General features: G+C 37.7%; 2 protein-coding genes across 4 annotated transcripts; both read left to right on the top strand.

The window, feature by feature from the left end:
• The first annotated feature begins 1,332 nt into the window (after positions 1–1,332).
• Positions 1,333–18,915, top strand: LOC147512501 (cytochrome c oxidase copper chaperone 2-like). 3 transcript variants are annotated; one of them, XM_086595533.1, is made up of 4 exons: positions 1,333–1,454; positions 13,865–15,795; positions 16,349–18,115; positions 18,192–18,915. In XM_086595533.1, exon 2 carries the CDS (start codon positions 13,877–13,879, stop codon positions 14,111–14,113), a length of 237 nt encoding a protein of 78 aa, XP_086451659.1. In that variant the 5' UTR covers positions 1,333–1,454; positions 13,865–13,876; the 3' UTR covers positions 14,114–15,795; positions 16,349–18,115; positions 18,192–18,915. The 3 variants fall into 3 exon arrangements, with proteins under 3 accessions (XP_086451659.1, XP_086451658.1, XP_086451657.1); XM_086595532.1 differs by lacking the exon at positions 1,333–1,454 and adding an exon at positions 13,504–13,695; XM_086595531.1 differs by lacking the exon at positions 1,333–1,454 and having other exon boundaries at positions 13,515–15,795.
• Positions 18,916–19,836: 921 nt separating this feature from the next.
• Positions 19,837–23,595, top strand: LOC147512500 (uncharacterized). The gene is given in 4 exon segments (XM_086595519.1): positions 19,837–20,130; positions 20,133–20,512; positions 20,593–21,142; positions 23,225–23,595. Coding segments are annotated over 4 exon segments (1,326 nt in total). The 5' UTR covers positions 19,837–19,881; the 3' UTR covers positions 23,372–23,595.
• The last annotated feature ends 550 nt before the right edge of the window (positions 23,596–24,145 follow it).

Genomic DNA, 24,145 nt, shown 5'->3' with positions numbered 1-24,145 from the left:
ACTTTATTTTTCCATTATTGTTTGTTATGCAAAAGCTAAAGAGAAGAAGTCTTTTCCTTTTTTTTCTCTCTCAAATCCGAGGGTTGAGTCACGGACTTGAAAACATTTTCATTTCCATAGTTTAGTTTTCACAAAGAAAAGACAATTTTTCTTTCTATAGTAAACAAACACACTAAACTTATGGAAAATGTAGACCACACTAAATTTATGTATTATACTATAGGCAAATTGGCATATTTCACCCTCGAACTTGTCAAGTTTTACCACTTACCCCCCTAAAGTTCAGTTTAAGCAATTTTAACCCTGTACTTGTAAAACGTATCCACCTTCATATTTCCGATACATTTCCGACACCTGAAGAGTGACGTGGAGTGATGTGGAATTATATTTTATGACATGGAATTTCTAATTTTGTCATGTGTCAAATTCTAATTTTGCCACGTCAGAAAATATAATTCCACGTCACTTTTCAGGTGCCAGAAATGAACTGGAAAAATGGAGTTGGATACGTTTTACAAGTCTAGGGTTAAAATTGCCTAAAGTGAAGTTCAAGGGGGTAAGTGGTAAAACTTGACAAGTTCGAGGGTGAAAACTGCCTTTTTGCCTATACTATAATTATCTAAATTGTATAAAAAAAATCATTAAATTAGTTTTCAATAGGAGATAAATTATAACATAATATAATATATGGCTAAATCTACCCTGCGCAGGTCGTATGGTGTGCTGGCAAATCTAGGCCACTCATACCACGGGGTGCGTGTGTATTGACGCGTAAGTCTTGATCCAAAGGTCTATATCCTCTGCGCACCATACATCTCGCGCACTGAAGAAGTGCTCATAATATATACACTTTTGTAATTGATTTAATGATATGTATATAAGTCATATATAAAGCAAATCCAACCTAACAACATAGTTAAGTATGAAAAATGTAGATATTTTAAGAATAACATCTCTTCCACCATCTCTATTTATTTGTTTCTAAAGATATAAGAATTAGTTTTGTATACTTATATACATATCATTAAATCAATTGCAAAAAAAAAAAAAATCACAAAAAAAATAGTAAACTAGTGAAGTATAATTAGACCGGGCCCGACCTAGCCCTCATTTGGCCCTCAAAAATGAGGGTCGAGAGGCGGGTTAAGGGCTTAAGTTTTCATGTTTGACCCTACTCGACCCGGCCCTCAATATCAAATAGGGGCGGGCTGACCCGGCCCTCAATTATGAGGGCTTTTATGGTTTGAGGGGCGGGCTAGCCCGGCCCGGCCCTTTTATCACCCCTATGTCAAACTAATCAGGTTTGTATTTGAATATAGCCATATCCGAATCCGAACCTGACCCGTTCCCTGCTCTACAGTCGCGTGGTCGTACCATAAACCCCGCATACGATTTTCCTCTCTTACCAACTCAATAGAAAACCAAGACACCTCTCAAATATCAACTTCGTTCAGGTAAAATCTTACATCTAGATAATAATATGTATGTAAATAAGTTTTTGCGTCCTACATGTTTGACAAAATGTCTCAACGATTCCGTAACGGTTTAGTTACATACAAAAAAAGTCTACAATCTTCATTCAATTACAAGAAGTACATCTGCAGTTAATTCTCTCTACCTGGATGAAGAATTGAGGACTAGTTTTCACAATATGGAAGATGGTATGAAGAAATGTGAATGTGTGCATATACTATGTTAAACAATGGAGTCTGACTGACTTGACCAACTCATAATAAAATCTTATTTGGATTTAAGACCATTTTTTGAGCTTTCCAGAATGCCAAACACCATCATGTCCGTCGCAGGCTCTAATTATCGGTACCTGCCTAGCCGCCTGGTTTTACAACATTCTAGTCTAAGTTGTTTGCCAGACTAAGGACTTAAAGTTCTTTCAGAAGTTTAATTATATATGATAGAGCATCATATATATAAGTCAAATGAGTCATGGACTATTGTTTGTTTATATTTTATATTTTTGATAATGAAATACTGGTTTAGCATGTGTCTCTAGATGCCTAGCTCCTATTGCTATGACTATCATTGTTGGACTTCCGATACCATCCAACTTATTTTTGAGCTTCTTCTGATACGGTGATACCAAAAGGAGTGGATGTGGTCTCATTTTGAGGAGGTTTATTTTTGCTCTTGGTTGGTCGTGAATCATAACCCTGCCTTGAGAATTTTGTATATTTTATGCTTTTGTTCATTTCTTTTATGCTTGTGGTCTTAAACATGCTTTACAATTTCGTTATTTACTTATAACTCTCTATATGCTATTCGCCATTTGCTCTTCCTTCAAGACTTATATAAGCATGGGTTCAACTGAGATTGGGTTGCCTACACCTTCCATTCCACCATGGCTGTACCAGAATTGGGATCACCAACTACGGAGAAGCCCGTGTCTGATACAAAACCAAAGAAGAAGATCTGTTGTGCTTGCCCTGACACCAAGAGGCTTAGGGATGAATGCATTGTGGAGCATGGTGAAGCTGCTTGCGCAAAGTGGATCCGGGCTCATCGAGAGTGCCTGCGTGCTGAGGGTTTCAAAATTTAATACTTAAGGAGTTGAGTTTTAGAAGGAATTCGAAGAATTCTTCTCGGATAGTAGAAAAGAACTGTTTTCTCAGTGACCTGTTACAGCTGCCCAGTTTTATGGTTATACTGGATTAGGATTTTAACACTCAAGTACTTAACTGGGTGAAAGTTAATTTGATAAAATCCAAGAAATGGAAACTATAGGATAATCTCGGAAAAAGGAATTCATTGAAAAATTTGTTGGTAGTTACTTCTGTTTGTCTTTGCTTGAATAGTTTCTTTAAGAAATAGTGCCAGACTGCTAGTTCATTATTGGATTCTCATCGAATTTGTTTTGCTCAAAATAGTTCTTTAATGTGGACATGCGGTTGATTTGAGATTTATCATGTCTATGTTATGCCTTAGTTCAATCACTGAACTTTTTTATTCAGGTTTGTTCAGGTTTGGTTTGGGATGTCAATTACAGGTTGATCTTGTCTCCCTTCATATTTTTAAATGGACATCCATATATCTATGAGTCCTGCCGGACCCAATTTGTGTTGGGCAGACTCTAAAAAAAAAACAATTATTACAAAAGCCATTGGTGCCGAAAAATCTAAAAAAACAATTATTATTGAAGTATGCCATTCTTTCCAAAAAAGTTGGATTTGAAAACCCCAAACTTAAATGACCAGTTTGGAGTCGTTTGATTTTAGTCCCAACGATTTTGCAGCGCCGTTTGGGACTTAGTCCAAACGATGTGCCCACTGGTCAAGAGCCCAAAAAACGTAATTTTATATTTTTCAAAGTCCAAATCGACCATACGTACCGCCACACCGCTTGGATTTGATGTGGCCATGTCGTTGGGGATTTTTCAAAGTCAAATCCGAATCGACATGGCCACACCGCTTGGACCGATGTGGCCATGTCGTTGGGGATTTTTCAAAATCCAAATCGATCAAACGCTATGGCACCGCTTTTGGTTTGAAGTCAAAAAACGTGTGGCCATGTCGTTTGGGATTTGGACTTTGAAAAATATAAAGTTCTATTTTTTAGGCTCTTGACTGGTGTTAGCACATCGTTTGGACTAAGTCCCAAACGGTGTGTAAGTCGTTGGGACTTAAATCCAAATGACCTGGCAAATTCGGCGCTTAAGTTTGGGGTTTTCGAATCCTATTTTTTGGGACCAATGACATACTTGTAATAATTGTTTTTTTTTAAGATTTTTTGAGACTAATAGCACACTTGTTATAATCGTTTTTTTTTGGGAGTCTGCCCAACACAAATTGGGGCCCCTTAGTAACAAATACCTATATCTAATACCATGGTCACAGGTCGACTCTACTTGAAGCATGGTCTGATCACCTGAATGTATTGGCCGGGTAACTTCCTAGTTCAAATACATTGGCAAACTTATATCTGCCTAGTGATACTCCAATGTCCGCACTACCGGATCTATGCTGAGATTTCAGCAGCGTTTTTGGTTTGCCAAAATCTGAGTAACCAACACATTAATCCGCAAAACAGTGATGGCACGATCAGAGTTCGTTCATATCAGCTGATGCTGAGATTCAAAAACCGGTATATAAATTGGCTTTGAGAGTTTAAAGAACCAAACGTCAACCGAGTACATGGGTCTTGCTCTGAAGTGAAGGGTCACCAGTTATCATTCATGTCCGTTTAAGTTCATGAACAGTGTCAAAGGAGTCAAGTAGCAAAACTGATCCATGGGTTCAACTTATTTCATTGTCCTCACTGCAAAAACATCATGATCTATCAAATGTTTTCTAATAGGGGTTCTGTTTTGCAAAAATTAGCCTTGGTGGGTTAGATGGAACAGCTAGTTGATGAGTGAATGAGGCTCAGATTGGCCTTGTATCAGACAAAAGGAAAGATCTCTGGGCGTGGCTGCAACTAAGTTACCTCGCCAAATCATACCCAAAGATTCTTCCTTTACGTCTGAAGATCAAAGTTCAGAAAATCATCACAGCCTTATTTTGAAAAAGAAGAATAAGAAGAAGATGGTGATCGTGATGAAGAGGTAGCAGTAGCAGCAACAACAACAGCAACAACAAGAAGGGTGTTTATTTTGTGAAAGTAATCATCGGCTCTATTAAACAGAGAGGGGCAACAACCCAACAAAACTCCCTACCTCCCTGAACGAGCCTCATACTTAAACTAATGATTAAAGCCATTCTACCAACCTCACCTTTGTTTTTATACAACCTGATAAAACATAAAATGAATAGTTTACCTACGAAATGAACGATAAAACTCAAACGTAAGTAAACTAAAAATAAACTTTATTGTTTACTCAATTATCAAAGTTTCTACTCTCAATTCTATCGAATAAAGTGGAGTAGAGAGTTCGTTCCACTCCTAGTTTTTCCGCATGCTGTGTTCTCTACGTATAAGTAATCTAAACTTAAAGTTTAATGAGAGATTTACGAAGTGGCAACTAGACTACGATGCAACTACCCACAAGATGCAACTAGTCGACTATTTAAATAACTAGGGGAATGCTACGTTGATTCTGTGATAGAGAGTTAGAGGGGGGATTGATTCCACCTTAACTCAACTTAATCCACTAACGACGACTCGTCGTAATCCAAATTGAACTGCTACTCAGAACAATTGGTTCTTCCTAATCCCTAATTACACATGACATTTCTACCAATTCATAACTAACATGTAAACGATTAAACCCATTCTCATGGCGAATTAATCATTTCTAGAGTGGAATAGAAATTACGACGACTCTACGATAATCGGAATCAAGCTTTCATCAAGGCTTCTCAACCCCCTCAAATAGAGGTTTAGCCGAGAATCATTCCGCAATCATTTCCATATGAATCTAAACTAAACATAATATAAAGATTCTAACTTTATGAAATTTAACTAATCTAAATTAAACAATAACAAAATCTAATTAATAACTAAGCATTGAATAACAAGTAAATAATGAAATTAGATCTAAGAATTGTAATTGACAAATCGAAATTGAATCAAGAACAACTATTTTATTATCTAATTTAAGGGAGAACAATCATTCAATACTAAATTTAAAACAAAAATAAAAACTAATTACTTTAATCTAAAACTAGATCTAGAACTAAGGTTTAATTGAGGCTAACTAATCTAGGTCTAACTATCTACCCTAAACAAAGAGCTAAACTTTTGTTTTTATATGTTTTCAGATCCAAAAATCGTGCATGGGCTTGGAGCCATGTTTTGGGCCAGAGAATCAGGCCCAAAACCCAATTCTTTCAGTCCAAAAAGGGCTCTTCAGCTGCAGTTGTCTTCGACAGATGTTTCGTCTACTTTTACTCCTCTGATTGGGTCAAGGTTTGGACCATTGGAAAGCTCTTTCCGAGCCGGTCGGTTTGACATAATGTAGGCCCAATTCCGAGGTCTGAGTCCAAAGATACGGCCTTCGGAAGTTCTGCTGACTTTGTGTGTTGTTTCTTCCCACGTTGACTTTGACTTTTCAGCTTTTACAGGGCTAGGGAAGGCTTTGTCTTCTTGAATCTTGGCCTTTAATCACAAAACTTCTTAGCAACCGACCTTTGCTCCGTTATCTCATCAAAGTGGCACATTTCTGCACATAATTAACTTTGAAACCTGAAATGCATGAAAACACGTAATCAGTATTAACTCTTAATTATTACTCACATAATTGGTCTAAAAGTATGAATCAATTCATGGGGGTTAAAACTACAGTTTTGGGCTCTTATCAAACCACCCCTAACAAAGATTTTGCTTGTCCTTAAGCAAAGATGAGAAATTAGAATAAGTGACCAAAAATGGAGTTTTATCTACTCGCTTTCGTTGAGTCGCGATTGCATTGACCATATGCAATAAGGCCTTAAACCACTAGGAATTCCCCTATGGACGAAGTTATAGCCTCGTGAGAGAGTTTTTCGATTGAAGGTACTCACAAACTTCATCTATACTACAACGACTAAGAAATAAAACTATTGTTTCCTTATTCATGCTCCAAATTATCTATAATGCACTAGCTATGAACAAGAATAACCAAGTCAAAAACCTAAACTAATATATGCATAATAATCAATCATCTATAATAAACATATAACAATGAGTAATACTATGAAATGCAATAGCGGTCCGTTTCTCAAAACTTCTAATAAGCGTCCCTTAAGTAGGTCCTCACATATATGTCAAGACAAAAAAATCACTTTCTGATTATTCCGCTCAAGTTTTTACTCCAAAGCAATGCAAGTATTACACTTTACCTTACAATCTCAATGACAAACAAGGAAGCCGAGTCGATAAAACACATCTGTCACTTACTATCACACTAACATATTCCTAATTGAGCTAGAGGTCTTTATTAGGTGTTGCGGGGATTAGGAGATGGTTTAAGAATGAAGGAAATGGATATTCAAAAAGGACAAGTCTGAGATAATAGAGTCTTCATATTATGTAACTAGAGAAAACCTTGTTATTTACTTTTGCTTCTACACTTTGTTTCCATCCTTAGCCACATATATATTTTTTTTCTTTTTCTTTGGCTTTTGACTCCTTTTATTCTATTTTTTTTTTGGAGTTTTTATTTTATTTATATTTATATTTTTCTTTTCTTTGGATGGAAACTTTTTTCTTTATTTTCTGAAGCAACTAACTAATTTTTTTGTTTACACATGTTTTTCTCTTCTTCTTTCTTCCTCATTCTATTTTCAGACTTATTCTAAATTGGGTAGGTTGATTATTTTATTTTTATTTTTTTTATTTTGTTTTGTTTTTGTAATAAGGTAAAGGATTTGTGGTTTACGAAAGGCTAAAGAAAGGCTCAGAGGGGTGACTAGCGGAAAATAATTCATAGGTCTGAATTTCTGGCTATATCGATCCAAAGAGGGCCTAAATTCTCGCTTAGGATATGGTTTAGTGATCAAGCAAGTGGACGTGTGATTTCTCTATCCGGATTTTATCGCTCCCTTGTGTCATTTCTCAAATATTTCGCCATATAAGGCTTTAGGCTATATTTTCTCAGGGATTTGTAGAATAAGTACTCTAGCCTAGATTTCAAAACTTATCGCTAACAATCATAGATACTCATGTAATATATTTATAGATAGATGCAAAGATTATTACCTACATATTAACCTAAGTTTCTAACAATTATTCTAATGCAAAAGCTATGTGAGACTTCTAGATTATTAAGAGCATAGAGAAGGAAAACAATACCAATATTCCTAAGTGTGTAGCATAGCTTATTTATTTATATTTTTGAAATTTTGAAATTTTTACTAGAAAACAAGTGCATATTATACATATCTATATCCTAACAGATGCCTTAATTACACGTGTTTCTATGCCCCCCCTAACAAGAAGCATGTTTTGTCCTCAAAACATTTAAATAAAGAGGGTAGAAAAAAATACCATGGAAATGCGTGAATTCTGGAACATCTGCAAAACAATGTTAACACATACTAATATAGGAAAATAAAAACTGACGCAACTCTATCCGAGTTCCACCCATTATGGGGTTAACAGAATTAAATTGCTTGGGACATAAGCAGACACTAACTGAAACTAAAAACTTACCTCCACTCCAGCGTTTACTCGTCATCCTCCTCTTCTATAAAGAAATGAGGTTCCTTCGCATCCTGCCATGCCATAACAACTTGCCACGCCTTTCGTCGTGTATCATCAGCCAGTGTTAACCTCTCTAGTATGACTTGGTCTGATGGGGTGTAAGGGGCAACCAAATGTGGTTGCACCTGCTATCCCGGCCAAGTCATGGCTCGGAATGATCTAACCACACAATTGGTGGGTCTCATGATTTCAACCTTTTTCCAATCCGTGAACTAGGTGCAGAATTCCGGTAAGCAACTGCGCATAATGCGGCCAACCAAAACAGGCATAAGAAGATACTTATGCCTCATGGTATAGGCTCTTTTAAGAGTAGCCACTAAAACTCGGGGGATGTCATATCGGCGACATCCCTCAGCTAAAGCAAGGAAAAACGCGCCACCGGTACTATTTGCGTATAAACCGCCGCGTTCCCCTAAAATGTTCATCATGATGAATAACATGGTTGGCTTTACATTTAGCGATAGGCTACCGGGGCTATGTTATATTGCTCTTGGTCCATGACCCGAAACACCCCTCCCCCATAATACTCATGGAAATAGGCATATTTATATAGGTATGAGTTATCGGTCATATACCCCCATGTGTGCATAGGGTCAGGCAATGGCAACCCCGAAACCAAAGCTACTAAATTCTTGTTGAATTCCATAGACCTGTCATTAATTGCAAGGGAGAATTTATGTTCTCCTTCTTGGTTACAATAGAATGTAATATGATTATAAAAAAATTCAGTTAGCTGAGGTGAAAAAGAATCGTCATCACTCACCGAGAGATGTTTTGCCATCTTAATCGCACGATCCGGCCATCGTAAACGATGCTCCATAGGTATCAGTTCCCATCAAGTCTTCAAACGACTGTTCAGGAATGACTATAGGAGGTGTCATATCAAAACTACTCTCTGGAACAGCTAAAAATCTGGAAGAACCCTTAGAAAATTGGAAATTTCCGTGTTCACGCGAAGGAAGGCGGCTGCGCTCCAAGAGAAGCCTTGTCGCGACTCGTGGGTTTTGAATTACAGTTTGAAGCGCGCTGGTCGCCAAAAGGAGGAAGCGGCCGTTCGCTAAAAAATTTCGAAAATGTAAAGGCGTGGAGGGCTCTCGACAAAGCGCTAGCTGTTCGTAAATCTTGAAAGCGAAGTTTAGAGGAAAAAGAAGGAAAAGCTTGGAGTGAAAGGTGAGGGATGATGGTGGGGTGTAGTGTGGTTTGTTAGTGTCGAATGAAGGGAGTTTAAATAGGTTCTGAGCTTCCAAAACGAATCGGCAAGTTGCCAAATTGTTTAAAGGCAATTTCCGGAAATAGAAAAATCCAATCCCGAAAACGGAAACAACCCATCTTTCTGATTTTCTAAAAATCCTGGTATCTTTTATACTAGATTTAGAATAGTAACTTCTAAACTCTCCTAGATTTCATGCTACCACCACACATAAACATAGATATGCCGATATCGGCCAAATTCTCAACCTTTCCTCCCAGACAACTTTACAGCAGATGATCATATAACGAATTATGCTCGGTATGAATGTTACCACCCCCAAACAAGTCGGGAAGGTGGGATTAATGATAAAAAACAAGCAGAACTCGAAAATAACCTATTATATTAAAACTAAAATTTAAAACCAAACACATAAAACAAACACAGTAATATTTAAATTTAACTACTTGATTAACATCCAACTAATAAAACAATAAAAACAATGAAATAACAGCGAACACAATTGATGGTGAGCACCTAGCCATGTGATGAAGATGGACCCTGAGATGGAGATTGGTTCTCGGATGAAGAATGGCTTGGGCTTTCTGTCCTTCGGCGATGACGGTCATGCCTCTCAGACTCGGCTGAAACAGAATCCTCCACGGGTGGCAAGCGTCGTAGCATCTATATCCCAACAAACTGCCAATCTTCAATCTCGATCCCCGAAAATCGTGATATTGGGCTTGGTGATGTCGGGTGGATAGTCTCTATGTTAGACAAGATATCGTCGACCCGAATTTTCGAAATTTCAATTCTCGTCAATGTTCGCTTGCTTATTTCAACTATAATATGTCTATCTCTCGATATCTTCACTAATACCATAAACGCATAGATACTTGCAAAGGCAGCAACAACACTTGCAATGCGCGTTCTAAATTAGAATTACAACTATCTAAGGCATCTTCGGCCCGCATATGTCATATCCTCCATTTCATCCTCCGACTCAACCACATTTGTTTTGATAACGGCCAAGTCTCTTGGATGCAAATCAGATAGATACTTGCATTAGAATGCAATTTGATTTTAATAGAGCAGATTTGCAAAATGTTTTAAAGGAGAGCATGATCTTAGTGATCAATACGGGAAGAGGCCTAAGCTCTTTCCCACCTCCTCTAATCACATTAAACATTACATCGAGGATGCAGAAATTATACTTACTTCGCTTGCAAAATCCAGAAATGTCCTTGCGCATATGCGCATCAATATCGCCGACTTTGTCTTTCCCGAGGCGTTCCTACCAATCCAAACCAGAAGCCGGAAAAATTGGTTCTTCGTGGTTGATTGGACGAATGGGATGTCGTGTGTATTCACCCCCTCTATGACAAAGATCTTTCATCAATTTAGGAACTCCAAGATAATCGACTCCCCGAATGGTCGTGGTTCAGGTTGCTTTGCAAATTGATTCCTAACAAAACGACCAACAACCGTTGCTATTACTTCCTCCTTGTTCCCGCTATCTTAATGAAAATCTTATCCCCCAATTCTTACTTCTTATAAAACGGTCAACCAAATCATAGTGGTAGAAATTCTCTATCGAATACCACAAATCCGCCCAATGCCTCTTAATCATCTCCATTAAAATAAAATGGCGCGAAAATTCTCTAAAAGCAAACGCTGCGGTTCGGCAAAATTCTACGTCGTAAAATCGCCATTGAAGTTTCTTAGACAACTAATGGTTTAAAATAGAATCGTGGGGAGGCGAAGCTGATGAAAAAACGAAAACAATGGTGGTGGCGGTGGTGGTTACGGTGGTTGTTCATGGAGTTGTAAAATTGTTGGGGTAGGTGGTGGTAATGGTTTGAAGAAGATTTCAGTTGGATTGAATTACTTGGCGTGAGTGTAGTTCGGTTTTCTCTCCTATTTTTTTATTTGGTTTAGGGTTTGTTTTAAACCATGGTAGCGGGGCGGAGTGGAAAAGGAAACATTGCGTTTTTGGGAAGGAAGGAGACGACAAAAGTCCAAAGGCGTCGCGTCGGGGTCTTGGGCCCAATCCCAATTTGAATTCAAATTTTCCGCTTTTTTCGTAATTTCAAATTCAATTTGCCGCTTTGTTATTGGCCGATTTTGGCGAATGAGTTATGGAAATGATCAAGAGAGAATTTCCATCCAATGATCCATAAAACACTCAATTCCAACAATGGGTGACGTATAAGAGTGTGGAAAAACGCCTCGAAGTGCGTGTGTGACGTAAGTTATGTGAACGAAGGAAATCTAAGTTTAGATAACGTCAACCCAAATGAACTACACTACTGGGCCTAAGCAACACAAATGGAAAGTTCGAGCAATCCGGATGGAAAGACCGACTACCCACCCCCAAACAAATTTTTAGACACAAAATTTGTTCTAACGTGGGTCGTTTAAAGTAAGATTCCCAAGACTTGTTGGATTGCTATATCTATAATTTAGAATTTTAATAATATTTATTTATTTATTTATTTATTTATTTTTATTTTTTATTTTTATTTTTATTTTGACAAAACACGAAATGAACGACCCGGCAGCGGCGCCATTTGATAAAACATAAAATGAATAGTTTACTTACGAAATGAACGATAAAACTCAAACGTAAGTACACTAAAACTAAACTTTATTGCTTACTCAATTATCAAAGTTTCTACTCTCAATTATATCGAATAAAGTGGAGTAGAGAGTTCGTTCCACTCCTAGTTCTTCCGCATGTTGTGTTCTCTACGTATAAGTAATCTAAACTTAAAGTCTAATGAGAGATTTACGAAGTGGCAACTAGACTACGATGCAACTACCCACAAGATGCAACTAGTCGACTATTTAAATAACTAGGGGAATGCTACGTTGATTAAATTTAAATGATAGAGAGTTTTTAGGGGGATTGATTCCACCTTAACTCAACTTAATCCACTAACGACTTTAAATGAACGATAAAACAAATCCAAATTGAACTCGCTACTTCTTAACAATTGGTTCTTCCTAATCCCTAATTACACATGGCATTTCTACCAATTCATAACTAGCATGTAAACGATTAAACCCATTCTCATGGCTAATTAATCGTTTCTAGAGCTAAATGGAATAGAAATTACGGCTTTCTACGATAATCGAATCAAGCTTTCATCAAGGTTTCTCAACCCCTCAAATGGAGGTTTAGCCGAGAATCATTCAAGAATCATTTCCATATGAATCTAAACTAAACATAATATAAAGATTCTAACTTTATGAAATTTAACTAATCTAAATTAAACAATAACAAAATCTAATTAATAACTAAGCATTGAATAACAAGTAAATAATGAAATTAGATCTAAGAATTGTAATTGACAAATCGAAATTGAATCAAGAACAACTATTTTATTATCTAATTCAAGGGAGAACAATCATTCAATACTAAATTTAAAACAAAAATAAAAACTAATTACTTTAATCTAAAACTAGATCTAGAACTAAGGTTTAATGGAGGCTAACTAATCTAGGTCTAACTATCTACCCTAAACAAAGAGCTAAACTTTTGTTTTTATATGTTTTCAGATCTAAAAATCGTGCATGGGCTTGGAGCCATGTTTTGGGCCAGAGAATCAGGCCCAAAACCCAATTCTTTCAGCCCAGAAAGGGCTCTTCAGCTGCAGTTGGCTTCGACGGATGTTTCGTCTACTTCTGCTCCTCTGATTGGGTCAAGGTTTGGACCATTGGAAAGCTGTTTCCGAGCCGGTCGTTTTGACATAAGGTAGGCCCAATTCCAAGGTCTGAGTTCAAAGATACGGCGCGGAAGTTCTCACGACTTTGTGTCTTTGTTCTTCCCACGTTGACTTTGACTTTTCAAATTTTACGCGGGCTAGGGAGGCTTTGTCTTCTTGAATCTTGGCGATTTAATCACAAAACTTCTTAAAGAACCGACCTTTTTTCTCCGTTATCTCATCAAAGTGGCACATTTCGCATTATAATTGACTTTGAAACCCGAAATGCATGAAAATACGTGTCGCGATTAACTCTTAATTATTACTCACATAATCGGCCTAAAGATGATGGCATATTCGAGGGGTTAAAACTACAGTTTTGGGCTCTTATCACAAGCCTAATTTTTTTTGCCCGTTTTTACCCTCCTCTTTGTCTCTAATCTCTCTTATATAAGTCAAATATATAAGTCAAATGAGTCATGGACTATTGTTTGTTTATATTTTATATTTTTGATAATGAAATACTGGTTTAGCATGTGTCTCTAGATGCCTAGCTCCTATTGCTATGACTATCATTGTTGGACTTCCGATACCATCCAACTTATTTTTGAGCTTCTTCTGATACGGTGATACCAAAAGGAGTGGATGTGGTCTCATTTTGAGGAGGTTTATTTTTGCTCTTGGTTGGTCGTGAATCATAACCCTGCCTTGAGAATTTTGTATATTTTATGCTTTTGTTCATTTCTTTTATGCTTGTGGTCTTAAACATGCTTTACAATTTCGTTATTTACTTATAACTCTCTATATGCTATTCGCCATTTGCTCTTCCTTCAAGACTTATATAAGCATGGGTTCAACTGAGATTGGGTTGCCTACACCTTCCACCATGGCTGTGCCAGAATTGGGATCACCAACTACGGAGAAGCCCGTGTTTGATACAAAACCAAAGAAGAAGATCTGTTGTGCTTGCCCTGACACCAAGAGGCTTAGGGATGAATGCATTGTGGAGCATGGTGAAGCTGCTTGCGCAAAGTGGATCCGAGCTCATCGAGAGTGCCTGCGTGCTGAGGGTTTCAAAATTTAATACTGCTAAATTTAATACTGTACTTTCAGTTCTTGGTGATTTATCGTTGGGATTGTTTCCATTGCATTTTAATTTCCTGGATATATAAGATATCTGTTGTGTAACTCAGGAAAGTTCTTAACTCGAGATCATGTTCTCCGTTTTTAGAGTCTCGTAAGGTTGAAATGATTGATTTGCACAGTCAACGGTTGCGGAGTATTTTCATGCCAAGGAAACTGCTAAGGTATGCAACTTACATAACTATAGGCCTATAGCACTCTACCCTTTTTTGTAGCTTTAGCCATGAGAACCCTCAAGTCGGGTTGGTTCACCAATACCCAGCTGCTGTGTCACACCCCATATTGAAATGTAAATGTGAAATGCATATGGTGAAACATGAATCCTAAACCACACTGCAATAACCTTTACGTTTACATACAAATCCTAGGCGTCAAGTACTTTCAGTGTATGTTCATGACGATCACACCGTCATAATCAATCCATTTCTTTGTGGACCCCTTGCACTGATTTTGATGGTGAATATATTCATATGTTTTACTACCATCCGATGCTTGTTGCAAGAGCTGAGGGGTTGGAGCTAGCTGTGCTGCTGTAGAACGACAACTGCTCAGCTCTCATGCTGGTAGCTTGAACTTGCAGTTAGCAAATGACGCATTGCTGTAGATTTTTTTTTCTTTGACGAGGCCACTGCCCAGCAGCTAGCCATATTTGTTTTAACTAGTTCACAACAACCTGCACAATTGAAGGCTAATTCTGCTGGGTCTTGATGGACGGGTTTACAGATACTTCAGTCCGTATTACCAGAGCATTTTGATTGTTTGGGGGGAGAGATACTATGTTAGTCAGAGAGATAATTTTAACGGGGATATGTGGATATGCTGGAGTCTTTGTGCAGTGCAATCACGAGTTCTTTTCTTCTTCTTTTTAGGGAAATGGATTAAAAGTGACACACAATGTTTTCAGCTTTCTAAAATCCCTCTTGATGGAAAATATTTTTTTGGAAGGCTATATAATATTTGCTTGAAAGACTTATTAGTTCCAAAGTCGTCTTTTGAAGATTCAAGTACAAAATTACCTGACTAGTGAAAAAGCACATGTTGACAGTTTCCTTCCTAAACTTTCCGGCTTAAGAAATTTGATAGATTCCAAAAGCGAGTCGTGCATTAACAAGGTGGTTCAATGGATTTGCTGCTTAGGTGTTACACTTACTGATTGAGGGAAAGTTTACTCTAGAGGAATTTCATTGAGGACATGACCTCACTCTTCCTTGGCAAGTTTGCTGCAAATGGAGTTGAATACCCTTCCAAGGCATTTAGATTTTAGATTGATCAAAAGTTGTTTTTTCTTTAGTCTGAACCCTATGAGGATTTGGTACGTTCTATTTACTCGAAGAAATTTGTGTTCATTCGTCTAGAGGTTTAACTGAACTTGGAACCTTATTCAAAATCTTAATGACTGTTCTTCAAGATATTGATTTGTGCTATGACGGAATTGTGAGTAATGTGTGTAGTAATTCCATAATCCAGTTGAAATACGAAGTAATGTCTGGAATGAATGGCCGTAGATTTTATCCTCCTGGTGAGCCTGTTGGTGCTTTAGCAGTAACTCCTATATCAATTCTTTCATATAAGTTACTTCTTGATTCATCATCAAGTATCAAAGCATCATGGGAACTAATGAAGGTATTCAGTTTTTTTGTAATTACTTTATGCTTCTGTTTTGCATTTCCCATTTGTCCTCGCTCGTATATTTCCTTCATTTTTATTTACTTTGTTTATTCAGAAAATCCTATGTTTTGAATATCACTTTCCTGAACGATCTAGTATTCAAGTGACTGAAGTGAGTGAAAGTTACCCAAGAAAATTCTTATTGGTCCTGCAAGATTACAACATACTGCAGTTATTAAACCACATCTGATTGTAGAGTAATAGATGACTTTCTGCCAACAAACATGTGGTTCCACCCTTACTCCATAGAAGTTCCTTCAAATAACCGTTTCTCATCTGCCCAGTGCTAGTCTTTGACACTGCGCTCCCAAACCTGCAAAAAACAAGACAAATGAAAATGTTTTATTTTTGGTGCTTTCTTTTTTGTTGTTTTTCAGTTTTTACAAGTTTTCATTTGCATATCTCCATAATCTTATATTTCTAATTTTCTATATGATTATATTTTCTTGCTTGTCTTTCCTTTTGTAATGCACTCCTCTTAATTTTATACACTTTATTTTCTTAAAAGGCCTTTTAGGATGGGTGGATAAGGACTTGTGACCTTGTGGAATAACCCACACATACGGACAAATATAGACTTGAAGAAGGGGAAGTTGTCGAAGAGAGGACAAAGTCCTGAAAGAAGGGAGAGACTGGATGAACGTCTTTGGAAGGACCTTGTATTTATTCCACGTTTTCAGACTACTATTATTGGGTAACCTCACTTTTCTAGGCACCAGCCAGGCACAGCATTTCGCATCGTAGGCTTAACTGGTACAAACCTAAAAGAGGCTGCTCGTGCATTATTAATAAGTTAATATCTTTTGCTGAAATATTTTCGATTGCCTTGGTTTTCAGTTAGTACTTGTCAATGCGCAAATAGCAGGTGCGCAACATACAGTTCATTTAACCTGTCCGGAATCCTTGCCAGACATATTCCATAGTTTGAATGTTTTCTTGATCTGTTGCCTGTTACTTATCGTTAGATTTTATTTTAGTGCTATAGGTTTATATAATTTGTCTTAAATCCTTGATAGGTAAATTTTGTGTTAATTACGTACTTGCAAATGTTTCTGTTTTTGGCGAGGTAAGGTTATTGTCATGGTTGGTCTTGGTCAGTAGTTCTTCATTTCCGAGTGTTACTAACTTACTATACAGTTAAAAACTTCAGTGTAGACTGACAGGCTATCATACCTGGAACTGGTGTCGTACTGCATCAGATAATTCATTTTCAATATAAAATGGTGTGTGCCGGGTAGAGACCATCCTAGTATCATACCTAACAGGTGTGTCAAATTAGAGTGTGTCCTAGGCGTTGTAAATGGAAAATAGCATTAGAACTGAGAATATATGCCTCGGACTATCCTCTTGTTTTAATTTTACCTTTACATCTCTAGACTTTATTATTGGGTAATCCTGATACTAACAGCAGCTGCGCTTTTATATTGACTCTGATCTGCCTGGCAACGTTAGTTGTCAGAAACTATTATCATTCGGGTTTTAGATCATTGAATTCATTTGGTTATGTGATAGCGTTTGCTTGAAAGACTTCAGTTCCAAAGTCGTTTTTTTTTGGGTAATATCTTCCAGCTAGTATTCATGATGTTTCATTGCTGCTGCATCGCTTGAGATGTGAGTATACTCTAATTACTGAGCTGGCCGGTGGATTTGCCAGTACAAAATCACCTGACTAATGGAAAAGCACCTGTTGACAATTTCCTTCCTAAACTTTCCGGCTTAAGAAATTCGATAGATTCCAAAAGCGAGTCTTGCATTAACAAGGTCGTTCAATGGATTGGCTTCTTAGGTATTCCACTTGCTGATTGAGGGAAGTTTACTCGAAGAATTTCATTGAGGACATTACCTCACTCTTCCTTGGCAAGTTTGCTGCTAATGGAGTTGAATACCTTTCTGAGGCATTAAGATTGATCAAAAGGCGTTTCTTTCCATAGTCTAAAGTCTAAACCCCTTTATGAAGATTTGGTACATTCTATTTACTCAAAGAAGTTCTTGTTCGTTCGTCTATAGGTTTAGCTGAACCGTGAACCTTATTCAAATCTTAATGACTGTTCTTCGAGATGTTCTGTGCTATGTTAGGACTTGCGACTGTGACTAATGTGTGTAGTACTTTCATAATCCAGTTTAAATACGAAGTAGACTCAGGGATGATGGCAGTAGATTTTATCCTCCTGGTGAGCCTGTTGGCGCTTTAGCAGCAACCGCTATATCAAGTCCTTCATATAAGGTAGTTCTTGATTCATCATCAAGTAGCAAAGCATCATGGGAACTAATGGAGGTATCCAGTTTTTTTTTATCAAGTTACTTTATGCTTCTGTTTTGCATTTCTCATTTCTATGTAATTTGTTTTTCAGGAAATCCTATTTCTGAAAATCACTTCTCTGAAGGATCTATTCTATTGAGTGAAAGTCACCCAAGAAAAATCTTATTGATCATGCAAGATTACAATATACTGCAATTATTCCACCACATCTTATTTTAGGGTAATAGATGACTTCCTACCCACCAAACATGTGGTTCCAACCCATATTCCATAGAAGTTCCTTCAATAACCGCTGCTCATGTGCCCAGTACTGGCCTCTGACATAGAGCAGTTCATGGTTTTTGAAATGGGTGGCATCATGAAGTTCATGCCGCATGTCTGTGGGAGACTAACAGAGAGAGAGCTATTAATGTTTACAATGTTCCTGTCAATCATGGCACTTTTAATACACATACAAACAGCCATCATATTTTCACTGGCGACAACCGTGATACCCTGGCAACACTCGTTCGATGGATTGGGCATGGTGTTTTGCAAGTATGGGAAGCATGGCATCAAACTCTGTTCAACACTGCTGCATTCTACTGGAGCTAAATCATATGCTTTGGAAGCAGAACCAGCATCAACAATGCCATCACAAAACCCACTACACGATAAGTCATGTTCAAATGTACTTTGTAGTTTGTAATGTAGTCATACTTGGTGCAATTTATACCTTGTTTAGTTCTAGTTTAATTTGCTGATAATCATACAAGGCTCATGCTGCGTGTGCAGACTTTTTAATTTCTAGTAATCCGATCATGTTGTTGGTGTGATCCGCGGTTTGTTTAGTCAACACGAATTGACTCTTGACTTTGTAGTCAAAATCATAATTGGGCTTTGATTAAAAAAAGCCCATTTGTCCTCCCGCTTATAAAAACTAGAGGTAGAACTCTGGAGGGTTGGGTCGGGTTGAGGCGTAACCCAAGTCCAATTCGAGTTTCAAATGTTTCAACCTGAGCCTAGGACCAAGGACCAAGTCCTAGTCGGTCTTTAAATTTTCAGCCCAAGCTCTAGCCCGACCAATTTGGGCTGGGTTGGGTTGGGTCGGATTATGTCGGGTTGTTTAAACTTCTCAGGTTGGGTCGGATTATGAGATAAAAAACATTAAAATTGAAATCTTTTAATGAAATCAAAGGGATTTGATTTGTTTGAAAGAGAAACTAATTTTGTTGATTACATTATTCTTTCTAAAATAGAGATTTTCAACTTTATTTTCTACAAAAATAGAATGGTTGAAAAATATACATAGATATATGCACACTGCACATGGGCTTGGATTTTTTGGTTTTTTGATATTCTAACTTGAGCCCAACCCAAAATTCAGTCGGATTTTAATCAAGTGAGCCGAGCGAACGATCTGGGCAGAAAGGGGGTTATGCGGACAAAAACTAAATTGGTTGGTTTCTGTCTGTTTGTCCTCACTTATCTCTCTCTTTCTCCCTCTCCCTCTCCCTCCTTCCTTCCCTCTCCCTCTCAACCAAATCCTAACTCTCTCTCTCCTCATCCACAAACCCATCTCTACCTCTCTCTTCTCCACCCTCCGCTCACGCCCCCACTGTTTAGCAGTTATCTAGTTTTATAAACCTAAGCCCGGACCACGGTTCTGACATGTTAGTCTAGGACCAACAAAAGTCGGATTTTAGTCCATCGGGCTTGTGCTAACCCGACCCAAGTTCCACCCCTAATAAAAACCCAACTAAAAGAAGAGCTGACATCTCAAAACTTAACCTCTCTCTCTAATGGCGATTCACAACGTGTTAGTGAAACTCTTGGATGGAAAAACAGCAACCTTAAAATTCACAAACCCAACAATCTCAGGATCATCAATAAAAACCCAATTACAGTCCCTAACTCAAATACCACCACAACACCAAAGATTAATAACCGGGACTAAACAAATCCACGACCAAACCTTAATAACAATACCCAACAATGAATCATTTATTACAGTCAACCTCCTTCTCCGTCTTGTTGGTGGGAAAGGTGGGTGGGGTTCGGGTCACTTTTACGTGGGGCGGCAACGAAAGCGGGTCAGAAGAAGACTAATAATTTTGACGCGTGTAGAGATATGAGTGGAAGAAGATTGAGACATGTGAATGCTGAGAAGAAGTTGGAGGAATGGAAAGAGGAAGCGGAGGAGAGGAAGTTGGAGAAGATTGCGTAGGATTTTATTAAGAAGAAGGCGAAAGCTGTGAAGAAGAATGGGAATGGGGAGTCGGAGAAGTATATTGCTAAGTATAGAGAGGATTCGGAGAAGTGTATGGATGTTGTCGAGGCTTCGGTTAGGGAATCGTTGGGAAGGCTTGAGGATGTTAAGAGGAAGATCTTGCCTTCGGCTGGGAAATCGGGGTCGAAGCGGTTGAAGTTATGGTAAGGGTCTAGTTTTGTTGGTTTTTAGTGTTTTTAATATTTTGGTTTTTAGTGTTTTTAATATTGAGTAATTTGTGTAGGATGTTGAAGGAGGAGGAAAGCGATGAGGACGAGGATAATGATGATGATGATGAGGAGGAGGAGGCTGTTGTTCTTGATGGTGTTATGAATTGTGAAATGAGGAGTAAGGATGGTGAGGGGTGTTCAAGGTCTGTTTATGATGTTCCAAGCGAAGGGGAGTCTTCGGGTGGAGGGTCTATGGAGAATAATTTGGAGGAAGAAAACGGTAATGGTGGAAGTTTTGAGGTTGGGGAAGGTTCTGGGAATGGAGAAATTCATGAGGAGGGAAGTGGTTTGGCTGAACCTAGTAGTGTGGAAAGGGTTTCTGCAGTTGAAGTGGTTCATGTTGAAGAGAGTGTTCCTCTTGATGTGGAATCTGGAGTGTCTGAAGAAACAGTTGATCAGAATGTGAGTGACTGTACTACTGAAGTGGTGGATAAATCTGAAAGCAGTGACAATGTTACTGAAGCCAATGGTTCGATTGAAAACGTAGGGGTTGAAAACGGAGATAATACCAATACAGACAAGCCACTGGATTTCAATGATTATAATACTGCAAGAGAGATGGAGGTATGTTCATAATGCTAACTTTTTTCTTTCTTTAATATTAATATCTATATATTATGCTTTAGTTTCTTATTAATTTCATGTCCATCAACTGGAATAAACATAATATGTTAATTATGTGGTTGTCTCACGTAATTCTCTTAAACTGATTCAATATTGATCAGTGTTTGCCGTATCATCACACTAAGATTTTCTACATTGAGGTTACCATACTCATTACTACTGCTATATCATTGAAGAAGGCCTACCAATGAATCTGGACTCGGTATGGTTCTTGATGTAGAATGAAATTATTGAAACCGACAAAAGGGCATTGTGATATGATTTCAATTTTTAAGTAAACTGACTAGGGTATTAGACACACTTGAGAGGACAAAAAAGATTCATTCTGCTGACCCCTAACCTTTGGGACTATGTTATTAGGTACGTAGGCTGGGGTGATGTGATGCGAGGTGCTAGGTTTGACTTGAGCAATAATTTGCAATTATTTTCACTTAAAAACACCGCCTTAGGCACCTAAGCACCTTGGCCGCCTTATGTCGCCGAGGCGCTGCCTATAATAGCTTAGAGTTTTTGTATAAGGTTCTTGCTCTAGACTTTCGGAGAATCATTGAAGTGCCTAAGAAATACATAATTAAAATTGAGTTCGAAACTTGAGGAAATAAGAAGATTTTAGAAATTCTTCAAGAAGACCTATATGATATATAGCAATTTTCAGACCATTAGCAATAGATGATACTATGATAGCATAGGTGTATCACAGTATCACTCACCTATGCCTATTTGTTTGCTTTTGGAGATCATCACTCTGAAAGGGTGGATATGGAATCCTGTTGAGAAGGATAATTTCTTTTAGAAAGTTTGGCATTGACGCATTTTTGTAGATTGAGATGATTTCAGGGTCTGACCATGTTCAAAATATGATTTTTAGCTAGATATATGTAGGACTAGAAAAAATAATAATAATAAAGGAGAAAGAAAAACGAGATATTTGTACGACTCTATTGCCAAAGTGACCTGGACTGTCGCTGTCATTATTGGTTTGCCGTATTTTGAGGGGGATTTCTTTTGCAAGTGGCCGGATTCTATCTAATTGTTATAAGAAGGTTCCACCATAGATTCCTTGGAATTACAATGATTCACACTCACACTCACTCTGGTCTCATGGTTATATGGTAAGAGGGATAAGTTCCAAAACTCTGTTCTTTTCTTTATGAATAGTAATAAGAATTTGTTTCACAGTGATAAGCTGTGGTCCTAATTTCTTGGCAAAAAGATCTGCGTGAATTGATTAGACTTCTCTTATACTGTCATGTGAGAAGCTCAGTCTGGAACTTTCATATGGTTCATTTTGCTGTTGTACGAGTGTATGACCCTAGGTGAGGACTGAAGGAGGAGTGAATACTGAATTGGAGGACTCCTTTGTGATGGCCACCTCATTGGCAGATGTCTGATGTAACTCCTTTGGTAGTGTGGAACTTGAACTTGAAAGAATTTGCAAATTCCGGAAGATAAATTCCAGTGAGTGGACAGATTCATTCCTGGCACTAGAGCTTCACTTACGGTTTATTTTCTGATTGCAAAGAAAGTTTGGTTTGGTTTGATTTTTCCCTTCTCTGTTTCAATCAGTTGAATGACTGTTGATGTTGTCCTTCTTTCAGTGGTCTGTACTCTTTCTTCTCATCATAAATTAAACTATACAAAAGCCATTCCACCAGATATAAGACCAACTTCTGCATTCAACAAAGTGACAAACCTAGTCAGTGACCTGAACGTCAAAAAGGATCATATGTTCTTTTTATTCAAATAATGGATGAAAAGTTTACAACATATAAAAGCGTATTTGTTTAATCCATGGTTTATATGCTATGATCATTCTGTGTTGTCTATATCTTTTGTTACAGATAGCCACTTGTTTTTATTAGGCCTAGTTTGTCTTCACTGTATATGTTATGTTAATATTCCAATTCTTAAACGGTTGTAATTAAACCTAGACTTAGTTTCATTTTTTACTCCTTATATTCAAGAGATGATGTCAGTTGTTTCGACTCGAATTTTACCAATACATTTTGTCATTTGATAAAGGTGCTGGGCATGGAAAGGCTAAAAGCAGAGTTGCAAGCACGCGGATTGAAATGTGGGGGTACTTTGCCAGAGCGTGCTGCCAGGCTCTTCCTGCTCAAGACTACTCCTTTAGAGATGCTGCCTAAGAAGCTGTTAGCAAAGAAATAAATGGAATCTTTCTCTTTGGTCTGTACTAAATGGAGAAAAGAACCATTGCTGCTTAAATAGTTTGTACTTCTGGAAACTCTGTTCACCACTTAAACTGTACTACAATTCTCTATCTATGCTCTTGAGCTCCTCGATACTGAGCAAAACTAAGAATTGAGAGAATTACTCGACCTTTTGTTACCGTCATCTTTTCATGTATAAAAAACACTTGTGTTTCTTGTGAATTAGTTTGTTGGTATGCCCCCAGTATATTTTTTTCTTAATTATATGGTTGATCCAGCTTCTTGTGAATTTGTGATAGATAGATATTGGGTGTTGGTTAAAATTTGTCTCAGACGATTGTGATCAAATTCCTTTAGCTGCAAACTTCCAGGTGAGTTTTTTTGTAATTCATTTCATTTGTAATGTCTATCGAATACCAGAGTTTTTCCACACAACTGCTGCACACTTGCTAGGAAAAGACAATATTGACATGCAAAACCATATCTCCGAATTGCCCCCAATTATACTTTTTACTGCAAGCAGTGAAATGTCGGAAACACCCGCTGTACTCCTAAGTTCAAAGAGGATTAATAGAAAAGAGGAGGGTGAAAACGGGGAAGGCAAACAAGTTATGGCACTATAAGTAGAGAGGTGAGGATGGAAGAAGGTTTTCATCATTAGTTTAAGTATGAGGCTCGTTCAGGGAGGTAGGGAGTTTTGCCCCTCTCTGTTTAATAGAGCCGATGATTACTTTTATTAAATAAACAACCTTTCTCTTTCTCTCTCTCTCTC

Source organism: Coptis chinensis, chromosome 3 (assembly GCF_015680905.1).
Source record: "Coptis chinensis isolate HL-2020 chromosome 3, ASM1568090v1, whole genome shotgun sequence".
Lineage (NCBI taxonomy): Eukaryota > Viridiplantae > Streptophyta > Magnoliopsida > Ranunculales > Ranunculaceae > Coptis > Coptis chinensis.
The sequence above is the reverse complement of the archived record's forward strand: the minus strand, read 5'-3'. Positions and strand labels throughout refer to the sequence as shown.